At 50.1% G+C, this 22,218-nt stretch overlaps 7 protein-coding genes across 7 annotated transcripts; 5 read left to right on the plus strand and 2 right to left on the minus strand.

Moving 5' to 3' along the window:
• Window positions 1-1,135: 1,135 nt before the first annotated feature.
• Window positions 1,136-3,107, plus strand: K444DRAFT_645446 (uncharacterized protein; the record flags this gene model as incomplete). The annotated part of the gene is made up of 3 exons (XM_024885088.1): window positions 1,136-1,641; window positions 1,695-2,059; window positions 3,040-3,107. The coding sequence occupies 3 exons, from the start codon at window positions 1,136-1,138 to the stop codon at window positions 3,105-3,107; spliced, it is 939 nt and encodes a 312-aa protein (XP_024732644.1).
• A 1,530-nt stretch (window positions 3,108-4,637) lies between these two features.
• K444DRAFT_616807 (uncharacterized protein) lies at window positions 4,638-6,199 on the plus strand. The gene has a single exon (XM_024880997.1). The coding sequence runs from the start codon at window positions 4,774-4,776 to the stop codon at window positions 6,034-6,036; it is 1,263 nt and encodes a 420-aa protein (XP_024732645.1). The 5' UTR covers window positions 4,638-4,773; the 3' UTR covers window positions 6,037-6,199.
• A 170-nt stretch (window positions 6,200-6,369) lies between these two features.
• On the plus strand, window positions 6,370-7,547 carry K444DRAFT_536863 (uncharacterized protein; the record flags this gene model as incomplete). The annotated part of the gene is made up of 3 exons (XM_024875413.1): window positions 6,370-6,701; window positions 6,802-7,079; window positions 7,129-7,547. 3 exons carry the CDS (start codon window positions 6,370-6,372, stop codon window positions 7,545-7,547), a joined length of 1,029 nt encoding a protein of 342 aa, XP_024732646.1.
• Window positions 7,548-8,771: 1,224 nt separating this feature from the next.
• On the plus strand, window positions 8,772-9,964 carry K444DRAFT_633291 (S-adenosyl-L-methionine-dependent methyltransferase; the record flags this gene model as incomplete). Its single annotated transcript, XM_024883595.1, has 2 exons — window positions 8,772-8,962; window positions 9,016-9,964. The coding sequence occupies 2 exons, from the start codon at window positions 8,772-8,774 to the stop codon at window positions 9,962-9,964; spliced, it is 1,140 nt and encodes a 379-aa protein (XP_024732647.1).
• Window positions 9,965-15,042: 5,078 nt separating this feature from the next.
• K444DRAFT_537457 (uncharacterized protein) lies at window positions 15,043-16,249 on the minus strand (the record flags this gene model as incomplete). The annotated part of the gene is made up of 2 exons (XM_024875466.1): window positions 15,043-15,796; window positions 15,843-16,249. The coding sequence occupies 2 exons, from the start codon at window positions 16,247-16,249 to the stop codon at window positions 15,043-15,045; spliced, it is 1,161 nt and encodes a 386-aa protein (XP_024732648.1).
• A 13-nt stretch (window positions 16,250-16,262) lies between these two features.
• K444DRAFT_78670 (uncharacterized protein) lies at window positions 16,263-17,406 on the minus strand. Its single transcript, XM_024888710.1, has one exon. The coding sequence runs from the start codon at window positions 17,209-17,211 to the stop codon at window positions 16,627-16,629; it is 585 nt and encodes a 194-aa protein (XP_024732649.1). The 5' UTR covers window positions 17,212-17,406; the 3' UTR covers window positions 16,263-16,626.
• Window positions 17,407-18,081: 675 nt separating this feature from the next.
• Window positions 18,082-18,777, plus strand: K444DRAFT_78719 (uncharacterized protein). The gene has a single exon (XM_024888711.1). The coding sequence runs from the start codon at window positions 18,226-18,228 to the stop codon at window positions 18,619-18,621; it is 396 nt and encodes a 131-aa protein (XP_024732650.1). The 5' UTR covers window positions 18,082-18,225; the 3' UTR covers window positions 18,622-18,777.
• The last annotated feature ends 3,441 nt before the right edge of the window (window positions 18,778-22,218 follow it).

Below are 22,218 nucleotides of genomic sequence, written 5' to 3' on the forward strand. Positions count from 1 at the left end.
CGGGCTTTTTCCACCCAGATCTCGGTTCGACCAATTGGCGCCGGAACCGATCCCTGCACAGATCACAGACATCCCTTGCTCACCTCAGCCTTAAGCTTTGTCACTTTCTTTCCCCGGTAATGCGCGTTTGCCGCGATGATGTTCTTTTTACCCAGATCTGGGCGTTGTCCAACGATGCCGTGTCACACACCCTCCAACCTTCTCGCTGGAACTGGCCCCTCGCGAGATCTCTCAACCTATGACTAAGGGCCCGATGGAGACATCCGTTTCTTTCAGCCATTGGCCCAACAGAAAGCAACTCAAGAGCCGGTGGAGTCGCAAGGAAAATCCGGTAATGCAGGAACTATCGATCTCTTCAAGAAGCAACGTCTGTATGGGTTGATATGAACGGCCACATCCCTGCCTAGCTCTGGGCCGTGAGCTGGGTTGCCCCGCAGTGACAGTGTGGCGGGAGAGATAGCTTGTTTCGTTTGGGTGGGCTTCCACTCGGAAAGCTCCCTTGGGAATCTTAGGAATCTTAGAGCTCGAAGTCTTGGAAGGAGCTCTAGTCGAGCCTTCCTCGAGTAGGTTGTCGGTCATGCCCCAAGTGTTGCTGACTGTCACACGTCTGAGACTTCCTTCTCTTTGGAAGTATGGAGCGACAGAGAACATAAACTGGTGGTTCGTTGCCATGGATGGGGTTGAAGAGGCAGGATAGGTCTCTTGGGTTACACTGCTTCACCATCGTCCACGTCCTTCTGCAAAGCGAAGTCTCTTCCTGTGGCAGGACGGAAAAGGAACCCTTTCAGACCCAATACTTTCATTGAGCAGCACACCCAGTTTGGCTTCTTCCCGGAGGTATATTTCGTCTCACCTTCAGATAGTCGGCGGTCGACAATCTTCAGTTCCTTCCAAGTCAAGAACACCTCACTTTCTACCCTCAGGCATCATGATTCTCACAGTCGGCCTCGTCCTTTTCATAGCTTTTGGCCTCATATTCATCATCCAAGGATGGCTCTCAGGCATCTGGAGGCCGACGCTCCTCTACCGCACATTCAACACACCCCAAGAGTCCGCCCCCGATATAGAAATCAAGCTTTCGCAGACTGTCAACCTCTACAAATTTCCACCTCTCCGAGAACGTACATCCACAAAAATGGCCATGGGCCTCAAGCGCCTCGACTCGTCAAACTGGCTCACTCTCGACTCTGCCTACCTCCCAGAGCACTTCCTCCGTTGCAACCTCCTCTGTACGCACCGCCCGCAAGTCATCCAATGCCTCCCGGGATCGGAGCCAGCATGCCACGAAGTTCTCTCCCTTGTGACCAGCTTCTTATCTTCCCGGTTCCCGCAACATTTTACACTCATAAACCTAACCCTTCCTTCAGGGGAAGTTCCAGCAATCCACAACCACCTTACGCAAGAAACCTTCCCCGTCGGACGGCAAAATTGCCCCAACCCTCTCGAAATAGCAGCAAAGCTGTCAATGGAGGATTTTAATATATTGGTGAAGAATCAAGAGACGGGAGAGTATGAGTTGAAGGCGTCCGCGACGCTGTTCCCTGCGGGATGGAAGTTGCAGGAGAGGATTGGAACCGGTATGGCGAATTTGCATAAGCCTGTTCCTGGGTGGAAGGAGAAATTGGGTGGGAGTGTGAATCGGTATCCCCCTTCCCCCAACTATCATATGGGGAGAACTGACTGGTGTGTAACAGGTATTTTGACCATCTTTCCCCAAAAACGAGTATGGAGAGGACGAATCTGTTTATCCAAACTACACCAGATCTTTTTCAGGATGCTCCCGAGAAAATCACTGAGGGAGAAATCATCATGCCAAAGAGACTTATGGTAAGGAGGGAAAGACAGACCTTTATGCGCTTAGCGAACACTGGTGCGGTGTTGTTTACCGTTAGGACGTACATGACTCCCCTCGTCGAACTGGGTGTAGAAGAATTGAAGGCGTTGAAAAGTCAGGTAATGGGGTGGGAAGAGGAGATTAAGGTATATAAGGGGTGGGGAATCTGGGGAGAGCCGCTTTTGAGGCGGTGTGATGAGGTATTTGGTGTAGAGGAGGGGAGGGGTGAGGGAAGAGATTTAAAGTAAGGAAAATGGGTAAAAGTTACTCGGCGTTCTGAACGGAACATGGAATCAACAGGGATGTTTCGATAGATACCAGTGAGCTTCACAGCAAAGCAAAATGGCACCCGCGATCCTCATAGCCAGAAATAGAAAACATTGCTACAGTACGTTTTCAAGTTTGGCTTGTGAAGAGATAAATTGAAGATGTTTCCCCCATGGATTGTAATTGAACAGCGGAGTGTACACAATTTTGCCCTGCAGACTAGAAGCGAATCCCCTATCTGACTAACAAGATTGAAATCCTATACATTGCGGGTATTAAGCCGAAATCTAGCGATATTTTCTGAATTTGGGCGTTCAAGGCAAGCCAATGCTCCGGTCGATTTTGTTCCGGCAGGATCCTGGTGGTATGGTTAGATTTCTTGTCGTGCAGTCCGTGCTGAATGGGATGGCCGCCGAAGCAGAACTCTCCCACACCTGATCTCCCGATGAAAATCTCGAGCTCCTCCAAAGCCCGTTTAGGGACTTCCATGACCTCTTCCGCGCAAAATAATCTCAGAGTGCGTTGGATTGCTTCCGGCCGCCCACTTTCCCCTGCACTATCACCTCCATTGAGTAGATTCTCAAACACATCTAATGTTCCAATCAAAAACATCGCTGACTTCCTTTCGAATTCGAATTGTCGATGCCAAAACCATTCTGATCCGTGGAATGCCATGAACGATAGTATTACGAATTTAGAGGAAGGAATATTTGGGTTGGATGAAGCTGGCCACTCATTTCCCCTTCTCGGCCTCAACAGGTTCTGCCTCGTCTAGGAGGCTGTCGAGGTAAGGGTTGCAATCAAGATCTGATTTGGCGAGGTTGACAAGGAATCCTTGGATACCCATTGCGATTCTGTACCCAGCGAGTCCCAGCAAAGCTACAATCACAAGGAGGAGGTTGATGGCCGCAAGAAGGCAGAGTGGGATGGTATGCCAGAGTTGAACTCTTCGGAGAGGACAGTCTCCTGCTTTCTTCTCATCAGTCTCGCCTCCGGTTTCGAATAGCCCGGCTAGAACGAATCGAAGTGGGCATTTCTTTGATTCGGGGTTAGCGGCTGTGTCTGTAGAGGAGGGCGTAGAAGAGGAGACCGATTCGGTGTCGGTGTCTTTGTCTTTTTTGCTCTTCTTGCTGTGGCTAACGATTACCTCACCAGAATGTCGCCGAGCTGATCGATTGGCGTAATGCTTTTCTTTCTTGGACGAAGCCATGCCGGTGATATTGAGGATGCTGGACATTGATGAGGAGGTGTGTAAATTGGTGAATCGTATAAGTAGGGATGGTAGGATACCGAGTCCTGGATATCTACTTAATTCAATTGCGGGGTTGCTGGCATGATACGAGGTAGTGTTCGTATATATGTTGGATTTTATCAGCCATCTTATGTATGGGATAGCGGCCTGTACGAAAGAAAATGATAGACCGATCATCACAGCCGCCGCCACAAACATATGAAGCTATCAGATTCTGATATGGGGTGTGAGAAAGACAGACAATGATCCAGGCCGGCAACGTGCGGCCACTCAGGACTGAGTAACGTGGCAGCAGCTGAGCACTTACTCGCACACCATCTCTGATGATCTCCAACTTGAGAGCTTGTTTGAAACAATATTCGACGAGGGTCAAACTTCGATAAATTTGTACCCCACCTTCTTGTCGCATAGGGGCGGCCAATGATTGAGGTTGGGTGGCAGAGGCAAGCTGCAAGCCGCCACTGGGCTCTTCCGCAGTGGGTGCCCAACCGCAACTTCTTCAAGGTACAAACACATGATTATTCGACAATTGAGGGGAATACCTGGGAGGCTGACCACTCGGACTGAGACCTTGATCACACGGCGTATGCATGAGGATCGACCAGCTGAGTGAGCTTCGCAGGGACGAATAGGAAAAATATAGACGCGTGACCCCAACAGAGCGCTTTGAGAAGCATCGATCTCACATGGCATTGTTGGTCAGGGGGTCGGTCTTGCCACAGCCAACCACTTAGTTAGTAGCCGATACGTACGGTGAGATTTGGGTACTCTAGAGATCGCTCCAGACTTCGTGGGGTAAGCTCGACCAGAGAAGGCACTTCGAATGATTGGAGCTTCTGCATGTTCATGCTTCAGTCCTGGTGCATGTCTGACGGCCGTTCCAGTTTGAAGGGAGCTTATCCGGGAGGCGAGAAGAAAGGTAATTGTAATTGCTTCAATGAAGGACATGACTAGATATGAAGTAGGAAGTACCTCGGTCGTGGTGATAGCGACATTAATTTTCATCGTCCTTCGCCAACTTTGGACAATGATCTGGACTTGGAGCAGATAGGACATGAATATTCGAAAGCTTCCGAGATTTTCGAAGTACTATTGAATGTATAAGAATTTGACGGAAGAATAATATGAGGGATAACAGTTGCAATGTCCGACTTCAGCTGGTACATTGGAGTAGCCTCGCGAGCCTGGACACGCTGTAACTCGCTCGAGCTTGGTCCGCTGAACGCCCCAAGCTCTCGCTAAAAGCATCCCCGCCACTTTTCGAATCAGACCATCAACGGCACGTCACCATGTCCGTTAGAGCTTCGAAAGCTTCGGAATCAACATCAAAGTACCCTCAGTTCCCATATTGAGGTTGAACGTCGCACTCCCTATCCCCCACGCGCTACAGGCACGCTCCGCAGAGCTGCCTGGCGTTGCAATGGTTCTAGACAATGCATCCGCCTCGGATTCCTCAGACTCCTTTGCAGACAGCGTCCCGTCCTCCGACGCCGATCCATATTCGGACTCACAGCCTGGTGGTAGCGTAGACTACCACATAAACACGAGCAAACTCCCAAAGCCGATACCCATCATTGGAAGGCTACTCGGCTACAACGATGAATTCCTACTCAACTTCGTCGGTGCGAGAATCGTGGTCATATCAAAAATACTCGGGAGACATCCCTCACAAGAGGAGGCTAATGCGGTGGCTTATTATACCGCAAAGAACATTGCCATATACTCATACGGGGGGCCTGTTGGTGCTGCAGCAGGAATGTGGAGAGCTTATGACACTCGAAGCACATTTCGATTTCCTTTCTATCAACCAAATCTCGAGACGTTCCAACCGGATAAGTTTCCCCAAGGACTAGGATGGGTTAAAGGGTTCAATGCAATGACGTGTTGGCACGCGGCGAGGACGTCGTCCTATGTGGTTTTTGGATTGATCTTTTCACGGTTTCTATTTACCAGCTATGGTGCGACTACATCGGCGATCGGAGAAGTTTCAGACCCGAGATTGAAGGCAGTGACTGCTGCTATCCAAGCAGAGGCTCAGAAGAGGAAGGGCTCTCTTCCGGGAATGCAAGGCACACCTGCACCACAAGAAAGACAGCTTCCCAATGGTGGACGACCAGCTGATACTCATTATGATCGAGGGGAAGGCCCTTCACAGGATGATGCGAGTCCTACCGGTGGTATCTTTGGTGAAGAGAATACAGCAGGAACCCCCGGGACTTTTGGAGGGAGTAAAGGCCGGCCTACACAGGACGGAGGAAGATGGCCTGGCAGAGTGGCACCACTACCGGCTCAAAAGAATACCCAGGAAGCTGAAAGTCAGCCTTTCGATGCTTGGGATGATGCATCTCCTACCGGAGGACAAGGAATGGCGGAAAGCACAGTTCAAACATCTCAAGGTTCCGCTTGGGATAGAGTGAGAAGGGGCGAGAAACCAGCTCCAAGCCCGTCAAAGTCGGGTGGAAAGCCCCAACCAAAGCAAAGTCCATGGTCGAGACAACAGCATGAGACTCAAAAGGAGCAAAGAGAAGGTGCGACTACGGGGGACAGTTTTGCCTTCTCCAAGACTGAGGAAGAGCGGACATATGCCAAGGAGGAAGCTCAGAAGGAGTTCGATGCTCGGGTGGAGCGCGAGCGGAGGGGAGGTGATTTTAGTAAAGGCGGCGGTGACCAGAAGAGATGGTGAAGTGTATGATTATGCAAGTATGGATTTATGAGTGAGCATTTGGTTAGGTGTCCGGGGCAATCATCAATGAACTACAAATGGACATTTTCCCTCCGAGCTTTTTTCTCTACATGTGTAAATTGGGCACGTAAAGATATCTTCTATAATCCATGATATTTCCCCGAGCTTGTTATGTGACTTAAATCTATTACATATAGAGCTGTTTTAAAATGGAAAAATCAATGATCCGACGAAAATGCGGATTGTTTGCTCTGTTTGCATCAAAAACCAAAGCCAAAGCTCTCGAGTTCTCGGTCATAACCACAACTCTCCCCAACCCCAACACCCCCCAAAATGTCCTCCCGAATCCCCTCCTACCGCAAAGATGACCGCACACGCCCATCACGCTCTCGCTCACCACGCCGCCACCCCCAGCCTTCACATTCGCACCGGGAGCGGTCCCCGCCTCGACAACATGGCCACCACAAGCGCAAACGCAGTCCCGACCCCACCAGCACCACCGCGCCGAAAGATCTCCCATTTAACGGCAGACAGCTGGGAAAGAGGGATTATGAGGCGTTCAAACCGATGTTTGCGCTGTATATGGATATTCAGAAGGGGAAGGTTTTAGAGGAGATGGATGAGACGGAGATTAAGGGACGGTGGAAGAGTTTCTTGGGGAAGTGGTGAGGCTCCTGTTTCATAATTTATTTAGTAATGTTGTGGGGAGGGAAATGGAGAGGTAGACGTCAAGCGTGATTTACAAGGGCTAGGCTAACGTGCTAGGAATCGTGGAGAGCTGGCTGAGGGGTGGTATGACCCTTCTACGTTGCAGAAAGCGGTGCAGTCTTCTGCGGACCCGGACTCAAGACCAAGAGATGAGGATCGAACTAGAGCTACGGCTACGAAGAGAGGAGAGGAGAAGGCTCCTGCGAGAGAGGAGCTGCTGGAGAGTGAGAGTGACGAGGAGATTGGTCCCACGTTGCCGGGACAGGAGGGCAGGTCGAGAGGTGGTAGGATGGGACCGAGTATACCAAGGATGGAGGATTTAGAACTTAAGAAGGGTGCGTTGTGTCCCGTTCCTTGTTTCGTGCCTAGCTAATTGGATTCTAGAGATGGAAGATGAGGATGGACTGGCACGTCGAGACGACATACGATCTGCCCGGAAGCTCGACCGCAAGGAACAAAAGGAAAAACTGGACGAATTAGTTCCCCGCGCTGAAGCTGGCACACGGGAGCGGCAACTGGAGAAGAAGAAAGAGGTTAATGAGAAGATGAAGTCATTTAGGGAGAAGAGTCCTGGTGCTGTGGAGGTTCCGGACGCAGAGCTGATGGGTGGTGGGGATTCGATAGAGGGGTATAAGAAGGTGAAGCAGGAGTTTGAGAGGAAGAAGAACGAGAGGGAGTTGAGGAAGGAGGAGATTTTAAGGGCGAGGATGGCGGAGAGGGAGGAAAGGCTGCAGGAGTACCGGGCAAAGGAGGAGGGTACTATGTCAATGCTGAAGGCGTTGGCCAAGCAGAGATTTGGATGAAGCGGGATGGCGGACGAATGTGTCCAATGCAAGCGGACCCATAAGCAAACAATTGGCCAATGGATCCAAGTCGGGTATTCGTTGCATTATGGCAGGTAGATGTGTGGTTGATACCGTTGTGGCAGGAAGTCTTGAGGTCTAGAGTAGAGATTTGGAAGAGTCGGTAAGTACTGTGTTTTATCATTCAAATCGGTCTCTTCACTCCCTTTTCGAAACCGGGAAGCAATCCAAACCATGTCAGCGCCAAAAAAGATGCTCCATCTTACTGAAATTTCCCCTGAACCTGCATCCGAACGAAACAACGGGCTACCTTCGTAGAACGGTAGAAGAGTGATCTTCCCAGCAGACCGAGTATCAGTTACCTCGCACTTCGATCCACTCTCGCAAATGCCATCCCAATAACATTTGGGTTTTGCCATTCTGTTGCAGGTCTCAAAAATCGTATTCCCGAGGGAGAGCATCGAATTGGCTCGACAATACGACGACTCGGCGCCACCGAAAATTGGTGGCTGCGTTGACTTCCTCTTTCGATTACCAAAGCCGACGCCCACACCATCTCGTCGTTTTGCCGAGTCGGTTGCAAGGTGAGGTCTTCGCCTCCCTGGGGAGATCTTGAAACGGCTTTTGGGGAGAAAGTCCACGCGGTTTTTTCACGTTAGTGGGTCCATGTTCCTGCGTTCTGTCTGAAAATATGATAGTCTCGACTTTTCTTCGCGTATTTCGTATGATGATCCAGATTGAGTGAAGAGTGGCAACACCAAAGAACAGGGGTAGTCATGCAGACGGAAACGTTCCTCGTTGGATGTCAGACCCGATGGAGCCAATGATACTTCAACATTACTTGATGTCTTGCATTAATTAGACAAACAAAGTCCAAACGCACGATTCAGGAGTTCTGGAACTTCTGGAAGGGATGTGGAAGGACGATGAGGGCAAGATCTCAGCCTTGCGCCTCGTTCGCAGCCTTGCATTTCCGAAATGGCGCTAAAAAGTATGTCGACACTTCACATCATGAAGCTTCAACTATCAACACCTACTACTTGCAATTATACCTGTGACGGTCTGCAATGCCAGTTGAAGCTATATCCGGGACGAATCTCATACAGAAAGGTACCCATAGGTCTCGAAATCTATTGTATGAATATGTCATGATGAACTTCAGATGAAAGCTCGCTGGTTTCTTGACGACCACGTCGGCCTAGACACATTGCGCTGGCCGGAAAAATGGACATGATATGTCGAAGAATGATGCTGCTGCATGCAAGATCAAGAGCTCAGGAGGCTGCTATCCAATGGCGGGGCGTAGAAGGTAAAAGACATTTGAGGAGATTTGGCACAACAAGCTTCCTGCGAGCCGCTAAGCCCTCAAAACCTCCTATCAAGTCATCCCAAAAGAAAAAGACATTAGATTACAGGTATGCTATATGCCTACTTAACTCTCAATATCCAGAAGCTAAGCTCAACCCAGAACACCGACTCGCAGGCCCCAAACTTCCTCTCCTCCAAAACCAAAATCCAACCCTCTCCGCCACCGTACAATCCCCATAATCTTCGGCGGCGCTGCACTCTTCGCCTTCTCAGCTGGGATAGCCTATCTCGTAACAGCTGCAACCCGACTAGCTGATAATCCAGTCCCTACCTCTGCCTCAGCACAAGAAGATGTCTCTTCCCGCTACGACAAGATCGCGTCTAGCTTCGATGACAGCGTCGACCTGACGGAAAGATTGATGGGCATAACGTCTCTGCGGAAGAAACTTGCATCCCTCGCACATGGAGATGTCCTTGAAGTCTCAATTGGCACGGGGCGCAATTTGTCATATTACGATTGGAATTTCAAAGGTCATGGAGGTGTAGGGAAGCCTGACAGTAGGGGCAATATTAAGAAAGGAAAAGTGAGGGGTTTCACTGCCGTGGATAAGAGTCCCGAGATGCTGGAGGTTGCACATGAGAAGTTCTCGAAGATGTTTCCGGGGATACTGGGGGTGCGGTGGGTTATTGCTGATGCGGCTGAGAAGGGAGCGATACCTGGACCACCGAGAAATGCGAATGAGAGGGGTGGGAATTTGGAAGGGAAATACGACACTGTGATTCAGACTATGGGGCTTTGCTCTGTTGGGGATCCGGTCGCGCTGTTGAAGAATTTGGGGGAGTGCGTTAAAGAGGAGGAGGGGAGGATATTGCTGTTGGAGCATGGGAGGGGGCGGTGGGAGTGGCTGAACAAAGTTTTGGATAACTCGGCGGAGGGCCATGCGAAGGAATTCGGATGTTGGTGGAATAGAGATTTGGGGAGCATTGTTGAGGAGAGTGGTCTGGAGGTTGTCAAGATTGAGCAGCCAAAGTGGTGGAGGCATGGTGGAACGACTTGGTGGATTGAGTTGAAGAAGCCGAAGACTGAAGCTGCAAAAGCACAGAAATGAGAGGGACAATTCGACTAAATGTTTACTTATTGTCGCAGTGCATCCACGACACTAAGACATTGTCAATATCCAGAGCAACCGAATCGTCTTCAAGGCCTGATTGTACGAAGTTGATGGGATATGCCTGTGGTGCCCTGCTCTGATGTTGGGATGAAGGTTGACATGAGATGAAAGCTTGTCATGACAGCAGCTACCTGCTTAACAACAGAACCAAGGCACCCATGAGCTTATTGCTCCGCCAGGAGTTGAGGTTGTGGAGAAACCCCAGACGAGGTGCAAGACAATACCAAGTTGCTGCAATACAGAACAAATTTTGGAACTGCATCCGTGTAGTTGGCGCCACGGCCATTCTTATGAAAACGATTAATAGCCAAAGGCAGGAGGTTTGAGAGGTTTATATGTCAGCAAAGTGAAAGCTAGCCAATCTACTCTCTTCTCGAGGTGGGATGTCCTGGAGGTTTGGAGACCTGTTTTGCAATCCATGTCTTTATTTCTCTGAACTCCATTGTTCTAACGCCTTTGGGACAATCAAGCAGCATTATAGCTCTCAATGTTCCACTACTCTCCCATACATTCAGGAGAAGGACTCATACCCCATTACTTTTTTTTCGGCAACCCCCAACGTATCAGGTGACCGAAATTCACAGCCTGCACCCCTGGATTCTTGCTGTCAATCTTCCCTTCGCTATCATACCCCGTTCTCTTCTTACAACTCCTGTCAGACACCACGTCTCCCTCTCCTTGATCGTCCCTAAATATACTCGGTGAATGAGGCCGGTTCTGACGCGACATCCCTCATGGACCACGCCGTAGTCTCCGAGCTAGGATGTGGATTCCCCCATCAGAAGCGGCAGCAGCCACGAGGGGGGACAGAACGTCTCTGCAGAAACGGCATGATTCTGTCTGTTACTTATACTCTTTCTATAGCCAAAGAGGAAACATGTTCATACAAGATGCCTACCAGAGGGGCGTTCAGGCACTTTGCATCAGCCTCTCGATTATTGACTCACACTCGATCATAGAGAGTAAGATCTCACACGGGAAACAATTTCCGCCTCTGAGTTCTAGAGTCATATGCTCGCTTGAGTCCTATTCGCTGACGAGGCTAAATATATAAAGCCAGGGAGTGCAGCTGACTTCTACCTCAACAGACACTTACAAATATAAGCCTCGATTGACTGATAAAGCGACTACCCAGCTGTTTCTTCTCTGCCAATTTGAAAAGGACCTCGTGGCAGAGGCTGAGAGTGATCACTAGGGTGGGAGGTGCTCCATTCCCAGTTGCAGATTAGATCAGAGCTGACTCCTTGTTGTCAATTTCTCTCCTCACCCAAAGCACGTCCTCAGTGCTCAGACAGTACCTCATCATTGAAATTTTGCAGCTAGATTTGCTCTCAATTGGTGGACTTGTTTATCATATCATGGCCACCAACCGAGTGCAAAAGCAATCACTCAACAGTAGAAGCTGGCGCAGCATTCCATTTGTTCCAATCGCGCCAAGAATCTGCTGCACACGGACGGGGTCACAGTGTTGAACAGCCTTCAGGTGGCGCCTCCTCAACGTCAACGTCTCGGTCCTCGCAGATCCCCTCGTCCGCCCACACGGAGAACCATTCTCGTGATTGACCCAGGTGCTCGATGCTCTCCCTATCAGCAGTCGGCTCAGACCCTCGCCATCAAGCTTGCAACTCCGGAATGGCCTTTTCAGCGAGAAAAATTCGATTAAAGAAGTCAACATCACGGCACCTCTCTATTCAAGCAACAATAGCACCGTCGCCTTTATGATTCTCATTACGCTCTATGGGCTGAGAAACATCTGACGCTTCTACTACTTCCAACCACCCGCCTCAATGAAATGTACTGCTACATTTGCCTCGTCTTTCCTTCAAAATGCATTGGATTACTCGAAGATGTATGCGAACGACTTTATCAACCTGTCGGCAAATCTCTCTCGCTCCTATGTGATTGTTTTGTTTCTCACAGAATGTCCCGCCTCACTTTCGTCATAGGCATCCAGCCCCTGATTATTACACGGTATCTTCTTCCCCCATCTAGGATAGCGAATACCCCACCAGCTAATGTGCCATTCCGGGATCGCGTCACTAATACAGGAAACTTTATGCTGGGTGGCAAGAGAAAGAGGCAATCAGAAAGACGCTAGGGAAGGAAATTGTCTCAAGAGAGTGATCCGGCATCTCAATACTGAGAGGAATTAGCATGGGCTAGCTCGGAGGAAGAAGAAGGATTATAAATGTACCTGCAATTGCCAAAGTCTTAACTCTTGTCCCTTATTCTGCTCGTCAATCATCCCACTTGCGTTATTCGCGAAAGACAAAGCCTCGGATCTCGGAGAAACCCTTCTGCGAGCCGAAATTCCAATCGAAATCTGGGGTCTCATATAATTGAATAAGTTCTTTTTCGTAAATGTTTCTGCTTGGCATAGGTATGCAAGGCTTTAGTGTTTGCGCAACCTGGAAAATTGCCATCACTAACAGCCGATCCGGATCCCACCGGACTACAAACGGGCATTCATGGCGGTCAGCTACCCGTCTCGACAGTGGTGGGAGGATTTAATAGGACGAACTACGAAAAGTCATATCTGAGGTACAGCGCCAGCATACTGGGGTGGCCTCCTTGTTGCCGAAACACAAAAATCCAATATTTTTTTGCAGTTTTTGCAACCTCGCTTCTATTTATTTGCGCTTCGCTCTCCTATCTTTTAAGCGAAAACGTTAATCACGTGCAAATGTTTGAACTGCGCTTTCCACATCTTTAGTAATAAAGGAAGTAACTATTCTCCAAATTGTTCAAGTTGATAACGAAAAAGGAGAATAGAGACTATACGGAAGTGGGATAGAATAGGAGACGGCTTTCGCAGCTTGCGTATATCATTATAGTGTGAGTGAGGGGGTTGCAAGACTTCTCACTTCTACTTACCAGTTCTGCCAAATAAGAAAGAGCTAGGAACTACCCTGTCTCCGCACTTCCTTCTAAAGTTGTCTTCTCCTTGTTGTTGTCAACCAATCACTCGCTATCACTCAGCACCTCTCACTAAGAGTCCCGCGCCTCCGGTCAATCCTTCGCATGATAAAACTTTCAACTTCGCTCCCCTCGACCAAATATGCAGTATAAGATAAGGATCCAAATCCAGCCCTCACAGATCTCAGAAAAGGAGTCCCAGCCAAGGGGTCTGAGGCGCTGTCGCCTGTTAGTTGACACGTACAGTAAAATGCGCGTTGCTGCTTCTTTTATAGGAATTCCTGCTGGCACTTGCCACCCCTTACCCCTCATCCCCAACACTCCTCTATCGGAACAGGCAAGCGGCAGCTTCCTCTCTCCGCTCGCATTTTAATTGCCCAGCAGAGCCGCAACCTCACAGCGCCTCCTCTGCTGGGTATAAATAGAGCATTCAAACATCAACTGCACCTCATCGCAGCATCCAATCGTATTGACGTTGTCCTTGCCCTTGAAGCAACCAGCTCCGCCTTCGAACCCACTTAAATCAAATACCGAAAGGCGGTGAAAATCAAGGTCTTGGCCAAACTCATCTTCCGTTTCTCCACTCAGCTTGGTTGAGGAGAAGGTAACGCGACCACTTCCCCGGATGAGTGCTGAGCTCTTGTTCTCAACACTGCATTCCTGTCGCCACCTCACCACTACCATCCCTGAGCTCTGCCTAACTTCTCGGACTTGACGTTGGAAGCAATGGGCGGCGAGCGTTAAGCTCGTTGCGTAAGAAAGTCTACTGTTGTGTGGTCATGCAGACTTTTGAAGCAAGCGCAGAGAGGGACTGAGGGAAATCCGTTGAGGAGAAGCAAAATCACATCGAAATCGGCCTTGAAGATTCCCATAGCAAACAGAAGCTCGAGGACTAGACCCGCAGGGAAAGCAAAAGATGGGGAGCTTGAGCACGCCGAAGTTCAGCTGCGCGAGGAAACACCTGGCGGGCCCTCGTTCAATTCCAGAATCCCCGTTTGTTCTTGTTTGCCAACACATCACTACTATCACCCATCCCATCCCCTCTCACAACCCACCCTTCCAATCTCCCTCTCCCCAACCCTTCTCCTCGCGAAAACCACACCTGACTTCCTTCCTTCCTTTATACTAACTAACTAACTAAGTAAGTAAGCAAGTAAGCAACCTAGCATCAACACACCTCCCACCTGACTCTGCCTACCATCCTTGACGTCAGTTCCCGAGCCCCACTTGATTCTTTCACGTTGGCTCCTGTGGTCCATGACGGTAAGGCGCAGAGAGCAGCAGGAGACTCGCGCAATTAGTACCCCCCCCCCCTCGAGTCGCCCTCAACTACGAGGCAAAAGCTGCTCATCACGTGATAAAAACACCCGCCTCGAACGCCCCCTATTTTTTCAGGCGAGGCATTTTGATCCCGAAGAATCCCGATATTGACCCATTATTTACATTTTACCCTCGATGGAAGAAATTTTTTTTTTGACATCACCACATCCGGTCTACCGAAGAAGGCAACGACACGCTTGGCCCCCCCCCCAAAAAAAAAGCCTCACGCGACACCTCGACAAAGAAAGGAGGCAAAAGATAGGTGGAGATGTCTCTTCATTTCAGGCTCTCTGCTACTCCCCCATACGCCCCAAAGACGCACGCACACAGCGACGCAAAGCATCACTGCTCCTCCCATATATCTACACATGTAATGACCAATAATCGCTCCAAAACGCCAGACATGCCAATGTAAGATGTAAGATATATCCCCCGTGGTCTCTCGATCGATCCGTGCAACACATCTCATCTACTTTTGCCCTCCCTCAAATCAAAACGCTGAAAGTTGACGCTGACTTTTGTTCTTCCTTTCCCTTCCGTTCCTTTTATATTTCTCGCTCTTGCTCTCTTCCTGATCGTACAACACACTACACTTCTGAACCCATCCCATATGATATCGATGATAAAAAGACAGCGTCGTGAAAAGGTGAAACTAGATAAGAATAGCTAGCGCTCCTTCCTGTATCCTCTAGCTCGACAGATATGAGAAGCGATATGGCAAAGCAAAAGGGGGTTGAGAGAGAGCAAATACAAGAATTGAATCGAAAATCAAAGTCGTCTCACAGATCGTCGAACATGCCGTCCAGTTCTTCTAGCTCCACATTCTCAGGACTCCGCATGTCCCAGTCCATCGTGCTCTCGACTCGTCCCCATAGGTCGTTTGAATCCTCGAACGGTCGCTTCGTCGTACTGAGTGACAAGCTTGGCTTCATCGCTGGACTGCTGATGAACACTGCGGTATTTAATACATTCAAGCCTCTTCCCTCTCCAAATAGTGCGTCGGTCTCCACGCTCTTCGTAGGATGATCTCCCATCTCCGAAGGTACTCCACTCATCTGAACGTCGCCACTGAACTTTCGCTTCTGCATGCCGACTGCTGTTTGTGTAAACTCCTTCTCGTCCTTCTCTAGAGGTGGCGATGTTGCGCGATGATTCCGAGGGATTCGGTCAACCCGTCCAGAAGAGAAGGAACCTGATGGCGTAGTAGGTGATACCATCTCGACGTCATCGAACTCTGGTGATGAGAGGTCGACTTCTGGTGATGGTGACAATTCTCTCCTCCTCTCGGCATCGGCTTCATCGGACCTCGAAGCTGCACTCGATATTGAAGGTGAAATTATCGCTCTCGAGGGGTACTGGATTGTAGTTGGGTCGGGAATAGGTTGATGTTGGTAAGTCGTTAAGTAGAAGTACGTTCTTCGCGGATGGACCGTCTCTAATTCCTTCGCCACCGGACAAGGCGCCAACGCCGTCCATGGTCGCTTCAAGTACGTGGAAAGTCGTGATGAAATAATCGCTGAAGGGTTCGCAGACCTATGGATATTAGCCTTGTACTCGGAGATTTGAGAGAATGACTTACTGTTCGACAATTTTGACGCTCTGAGACAATATCGCAGCCAGTTCCTTGACTAAGTGGGGTCTGTTCCCGGTCTTTTGTAACTGAATGATAACTCCTTCCACGATCTCGTCGTTGATCCCCTCCAAATCTATCTCCCTTGGTTTCGCCTCATCCTCCAAATCATCCGCATCGGCCTCGGGTGACGGTGGTGGGGTGTGTTCGTACTTGACAACGACTCGCTTTGGAGGAGGTGACATCGATGGCGACTCTTCATGCGACCGCTTTATTTTTTTCGAAGGAGGTATCTCAGAATTTGGACCGGCAGAAGGCGGTGAGAGTCGCGCGGCCGCTCGTGAAGCATGAGTGACAGGTAGGTGGATGCCTAGGGATGGCAGAGAGAGCGACTTTCGACGAGTGTTGTAAGGCATGGCTGCAACTTTCGATGTGCGATCATCAAATATCGAAGGAGGAAGGGCGGAGGATGTTGCGACAGGAGAGATTCTCGAAGATCGTGAGTTGCCGGGGCGGATGAGAGTGTTTGCGACAGCTCTGTAAGAGAAAGGGTCTGGTTTGTTGTGTTCCTGCACGCTGATCTTGGAAGCGACGGGTTAATTCTGTTATTGGACAGGGAGCTGCGTCGGATTGTGAGATGGCGTGGTAGTGACACAGGGAGCTGGAGATGCCAGGATTCCAGGCCGCAGATTATTCTTTTTTCCCCAGTGGCCAGTAGAGAGGCCTTGCGAACGGGCGGCGTTTGGAGGCGGTAAGGGACGCAAATAATGCACCGACACACAACACCGCTATTTCAGGAAAGCTGGCTCAATCTCGCTGCACGCTGCTGCAGTGGTCTAACCAGTGGCAATCCTGGTGGAAATGGGAGTGGAGAGCGAAGGGGGCGAGGAATGCGTGCAGTGTGATGGTGACTCGTGATCCCGGACGAGGAGGTTGCGCAACGGGGGTTGTTGTTTATTTGTGACAGAGAGCTGCGGATGATGTCGTGCCTGCACGGCGGGGGGGTGATGGGGGTGAAAGGGGCGATGGGTGTGGGATGGGATAGAACAGGATGGGAATGTTGAGGCTGGAGATCGTGGTGGAGAGAGTGGTGATGGGAGGCTCGGAGGATGAAGTTGGGTGAAGGAGAGAGATGGTTGGCAGATCCGAGAGATGTTTCAAGCGGCCGAGAAGGCGACGACGAGGGCACGAGGCAGACGACAGGAGAGAGGAGAGGGAGGGAGGGAGGAAGGAGAAAGCGAGTATGCGATGGGCCTTGCAGTGGCAGTGGCAGGCAGTAGTAGTGGGTTTGGGAACGGCAGGCCCAGGTGAGCGCTGATGGCAAGTGCTGCAGGGGGGAGCGTCGGGAGGGTTGTGGGCACTGGGCACTGGGAAGCATGGAAGCATGGAAGCCTGGAAGCCTGGAAGCGAGGGCCTAACTTTAGCGGCAAGCCATGGGGATGGATGCACCTTCCCCTCGTGTCTGCTCGCCCATGAAGTCAAATACATTACTGTATGATGACGACCGCATCTCCACGCAAGCAGGTTCGCTGGATGCTCAAGCTTACTGCTCCTGTTGCTTCTGTCGGCGGGCCCAGTCCACGGCAGCCATGTGGTGCTCGCTCTACCGAAGAAACTAAAACAGCTTTGCCTTGTTCCTTGAGGATCAGGCCTGAGCACTGAGCAGAGCAGGGCGAGCTTTGGCCACAAGCTCCCGTATTGGTGGCCAAAGCAACAGCAAACCCCCTCTGATTGGCGACCATTTTAAATCTGGCGAGTAGGGTGAAAGGCTATTTTAGACGTGACGAGACGTGACGAATGAACCACCGCCGTCTAGAAAGACATGAGCCATGAGCATGAACCATGAGCATGAACCATGAGCCATCGAGGGATACGAAGCAGAACCTGGGCGGAAAACTGGAGCTTTGAGCAGATGTTTCCTCCCTGAGCTTGACGGCCACAGTTAAGATCATCGCTGGTGACGTTCAGGACACAGACTCAGGAGAGTAAGGCGCTGTCCGCCGTCCGGAGAGAAATTGAAGCTCAAGCCACGCCGCCAAGCGGTTGAAACCTCGTCGGAAGCTTGCGTCGGAGAAGGCTGATGATCAAAAGGAAAGCCACAAAAGGAAATGCCGCTCCTCCAATTCAAGCCCTTGGTCGGCGGGACAGTTCTTGCATGCAACGGCCATTCCACCCCTTTTCTTGTCTGGCTGCCCCTGGGAGACACCCTCACAAGATAAATTTACAACGCCCTCTCGTGGCCCTTTCTGAAAAATTGGAGGCCATGATGGCATCTGCGTTTCCATAACGTCAAGCTCCAGACGGACTCTTTTCTGACGGTCCACCACCCTGGCACTTCTGCTCCCAAAACCTTGCGGGCTCCACTTGGGTGAGTTCGAGCTTGGCCTGTTGGATGCTAGCCCTATGTGCCTACCCACGCTTGCACAAATGCCCCTGCCACCGAATTTTCATTTGCATGTTTTTCACAGCCTTCTCTCCTGGTGCGTGCCAAGTGCAGAGCCAGCGCCTCCCAGAGTCCCAGAGCAAAGCGGGCCTTCCTCGACTCCTCTTCGCCTTCCAGCCTTCCAGCCTTCCTCCTCCCACCGACATTGATCCTGTGGACGAACCACAACACGACTCTAGCAAGTGGCAACCACTCAGCCAAAGCCCTCAACTGTGGTTGGTAGCCAGCTCCGTCAGGAAAACCAACCCGTTGCCGACTTGGATGCACTTGCAACCCGCCAGTTCTCATTCGCGAAGAAAGACCTCGCCGGGCACGACTCGCGAGCAATGGATTAGGTTGCCGTAAAGGCCTATCAGGAGACTTGCATCATCAAGAGGCCTCAAAACGATCGATCGCATCTGCCTTCAGTCCCTCCACACCCTTTCTAGAAGATCTGGGACACCCAGACTTCGCCCGGTTAGAGCCTCTGACTCGTAGCAATGCGCTCCCATTTGCCACCCCTCGGCCTCTGAATCCTGGCGTTCAAACAAGATCATCACCTAATCGCCCTGACTTCGTCATGGGATCGATTACAATTTCCCGAGCAAAGACCACACCCCCGACATCTCGCAGGTTACACTCGGCGACTTCGACCTCCTGAATCCAACATCGAGGTGGATGTCAGCATCACAAGCTGTGTGGCTTCCGCGCCGATTTAAAGCAAGGTCAGGCTGCATGCATATGCACGACCAAGCCCTTCAAACCGCATTCGAGATGTCTTTGGATGCCAATGAATTCTGGCCCTCCCCTCACCGCCCTCCGCTGCCAGGCAGAATGAGGGCATCCCCCGCATTGGCTTCTATCGACCTGCATGCATGGGCGGCCCACCAACGAGGCCGTTATCTCAATCTGCTCCTCTACAGCAAGGCTTGGACAAGGCAAACAGCGGTAAGAGGAAAATTCTATTGGACGAGCCCTTTACTATCTTCAGCTGTGGGATACATCCGCAAAGTACCTCACACACTGGTTAAATCTGCATCGAGTCGCAACGTTTTCTTTTACGGCATGGAGAAAGTGGGGTCCTCCAGACAATCCTATTCTTTTTTTCTTCATCTAAAGTTTGATAAGCGACATCTAAAAGCCGAAATCGTGCCTGCAGGCTCAAGTGTACCGAGCCTGATGTGGATTAACCCAGATTTGTTCACAAGGCTGGACAACTGGGCAACAAGTAATTCATCCTTGGTATTAGTTTTATTATTGCAAGGAAAGAAGTTTCTCCAAGGTACAAAAGTGTTCTGATTGTTTCATTTTCATGACTTGAATTGTACTAGGACCGAAACAAAAACCAAAGATTCCCATGTTCAACACCCGTGATCAGCCCAGTACGTGCACATTAGTCGTGAGATCTTAAATCGCAATTTCGTCAGTGGCTGCAACTTTTGATACACCATCCATACAGCACCCCTCACACTCAGTCATGTCAGCGCAGTACATCAGCCCAGTGCATCGATCAGGGCTTATCAACGGATAGTTGACCGTTGCACCTCGAACCACGGCCACGGAAACTCGCAGGGGTCTCCCAACCTTCCGCATCATCCGAACACTCATCTTCATCAACGGTATCTCGAATCTGCTATCGATGCGAATCAAGAAGCACATAATCATGCGCCGAGGCACCCAGCCAGTCCCAGCTCTAGACTGACATGCGTGCGTGTACCTTATCGGCAATCTCTTGCAATCTCAAGGCTCAAGCTCTCCCGTCACTGTTCTGGAAATTTCGAAATCCTTCTTTGCGGGGAGTAATCGGCTATTGCCAACCATTGAGGCGTCAGAACTGGTATCCACAGTCCGCGAGTGAATTTCATAGCCTGTATTGAAGGGAGATCTCTATTCGCTCCATTGAGATCGGAGATATCTCCTAAAATCCCTCCACCTCTATCCTGTTTACAGAACAGGTCAGTGCCGCTATGTATCCACAGTCTGTAGCCGAGTTAGCTGCCAAGTTACAAAGGCCTCACTCAAATGAACGCTGATCTATTCCTCCATCCACTCTTTCTAACTGAAGACACTTCCTCAATCCCATCCTCTCCGCAGATCTCAGTCTCGATACGCGATCGCCCGTTTTGTACACTTGCTGAGCGTTATTACTTTTGCCGCCATTTCGGCTCCACAGAATCGCTCCTCAAGCATTGGCATTTAAGATTACAAGATCTTGGATACATCTACTATTCCTCGAGGTCGAGCCGATGGGTCAGGAGGATACAAATCTTGTCAGTCGTTCCTACTCTTTCAAGCAGCGAACTAGCATGTGGGTAAATTGTGTCCGTCGAGCAGAAGACGTGGCTCCAGATCTTGAGAGGCTTCAAAGAGGAGACGGGAAGATGCCCGGGGGTAGTTGCAATATAATATTCATTTAATTCGGCCAAGTTGGTATATTGGATCTTTGTCTTATTAGTATCTAGACTACAGCTCAAATCTTTGATTTTGATTTTGATTTTGATTTATAGGTATTTCGTCGGGTCTTTGACAATAGTGGGGTTTTTGACAGCAAGTGTGAATAACCGTCTGTGTAAGAGAGCCCTCTTGCCGTATCCAGACCGCATTTCGAATTTCTGATTCCAAATTAAATGCGCTTCGTCGGGCCTTTGACAACAGTAATGTCTTTGACAAGAGTTCTGAAGGGACTGTTTGTGCCGGGAGATTCACTTATCAAAGGTTTGTGCCTTCGGCGTTGAAGTGAGGCATAGCCAGCCTCCTGACATCCATTCTTCTCAGAGACTGCCAGGTGAGATGCTGACTTTGCACATCATGTCCCTCACTTCCTTTGGTAAGAATAGGAAGTGTTCGAATTCGTTACCAGACCTTAGACTGTAGCACATCTAACTTAAACATTATTACGTGCAAGTTATTACTGAATCCAAAGTTCTGGTTGGCACGCTGGCTATGTCAATTGCCATACACGTGATTCTCCCCTTTAGGTTAGCTCAGATGCAGAGGCATATAAACCCTCCACTGAACCGCACTTCTTGTACTTTAGACATCTCAATCTATATCAACTTTACCCTCATACTTGAAGCCTAATTACATGCCAAATACTGCCTTGTTCATGCAATTGTCAGATTATTCGCTTATTTTACATACCTTCTTTTGGTGCATATAGCAGACTTCAAATCCCCCATAATTGTTGGCAACTACGTCGCTAAAGCCAACTTCAGTTTCCTGATATAGCTTATTTGAGAGAGCTAGAATAATAACCCTCACCTGCTAGAGAGTAATGCCGGAGAAACGCCGCAGCACCACAGCCACAACAGATCTGTGGAGTGTCAGTGTGGCGATGCACGTACTGTACCTGACAGAGAAGGAGCGAACTTTCACTTAATCATCCCCCCTTACAAATTTTCAAATCCGAACTTTGATGATCCTTGCTTCCTGATTAGTTCTGCGAGCTCTGGTTGCCTTTTTTTTAAATAAAAAAATTAATTATTATTATTCAAGAAAACAAAATGAGTCCCCCAGCAGTGTACTGCACTCTCTGCGGCTCTCCGTTTCAAACCATCGGGTGTGAAGAAGATGCTGCCATCCCCTCTGCGCTCGCAGACACGACTTGGCTGGAGAAAGCGCGCCTCTTGGGGAGGTCGTACGGGGGCTTCTCAGGCACTCTTCTTTCCCGGACATGGATTGGTGTCAGAGCCCCGCTGACTGGGACTCGGCTGAAGACCCCGCCCGGCCTTCTTTATCGAAGGCGAGGATTTCCGTGTTTTCGATGCGGAAAGGGAGGGGGAGAATCTGTTCTCTGTTCAGGATTATTGTCTTGAGATTGCGAAGCGAGTTGCCCGGGGAGCGAGGGGTTGGAAGCGTTGTACAGAGGACTGTGTAGACAGGGGGATTCCAATATGCGGGTACGGTGGAAGGAAAAGAGGGGAGAGGGGATTGTGGCCTGTATGGACTTGGGTGGGAGCACGA

The sequence above is a fragment of the Hyaloscypha bicolor genome (genome assembly GCF_002865645.1).
Source record: "Hyaloscypha bicolor E unplaced genomic scaffold K444scaffold_124, whole genome shotgun sequence".
NCBI lineage: Eukaryota > Fungi > Ascomycota > Leotiomycetes > Helotiales > Hyaloscyphaceae > Hyaloscypha > Hyaloscypha bicolor.

What these genes read in the sequence shown, in the direction of transcription:
- K444DRAFT_78670 (XM_024888710.1), bottom strand. Translation starts at nt 17,211, where the DNA reads ATGCTTCCCAGTGCCCAGTGCCCACAACCCTCCCGACGCTCCCCCCTG.
- K444DRAFT_616807 (XM_024880997.1), top strand. Translation starts at nt 4,774, where the DNA reads ATGGTTCTAGACAATGCATCCGCCTCGGATTCCTCAGACTCCTTTGCA.
- K444DRAFT_78719 (XM_024888711.1), top strand. Translation starts at nt 18,226, where the DNA reads ATGCTAGCCCTATGTGCCTACCCACGCTTGCACAAATGCCCCTGCCAC.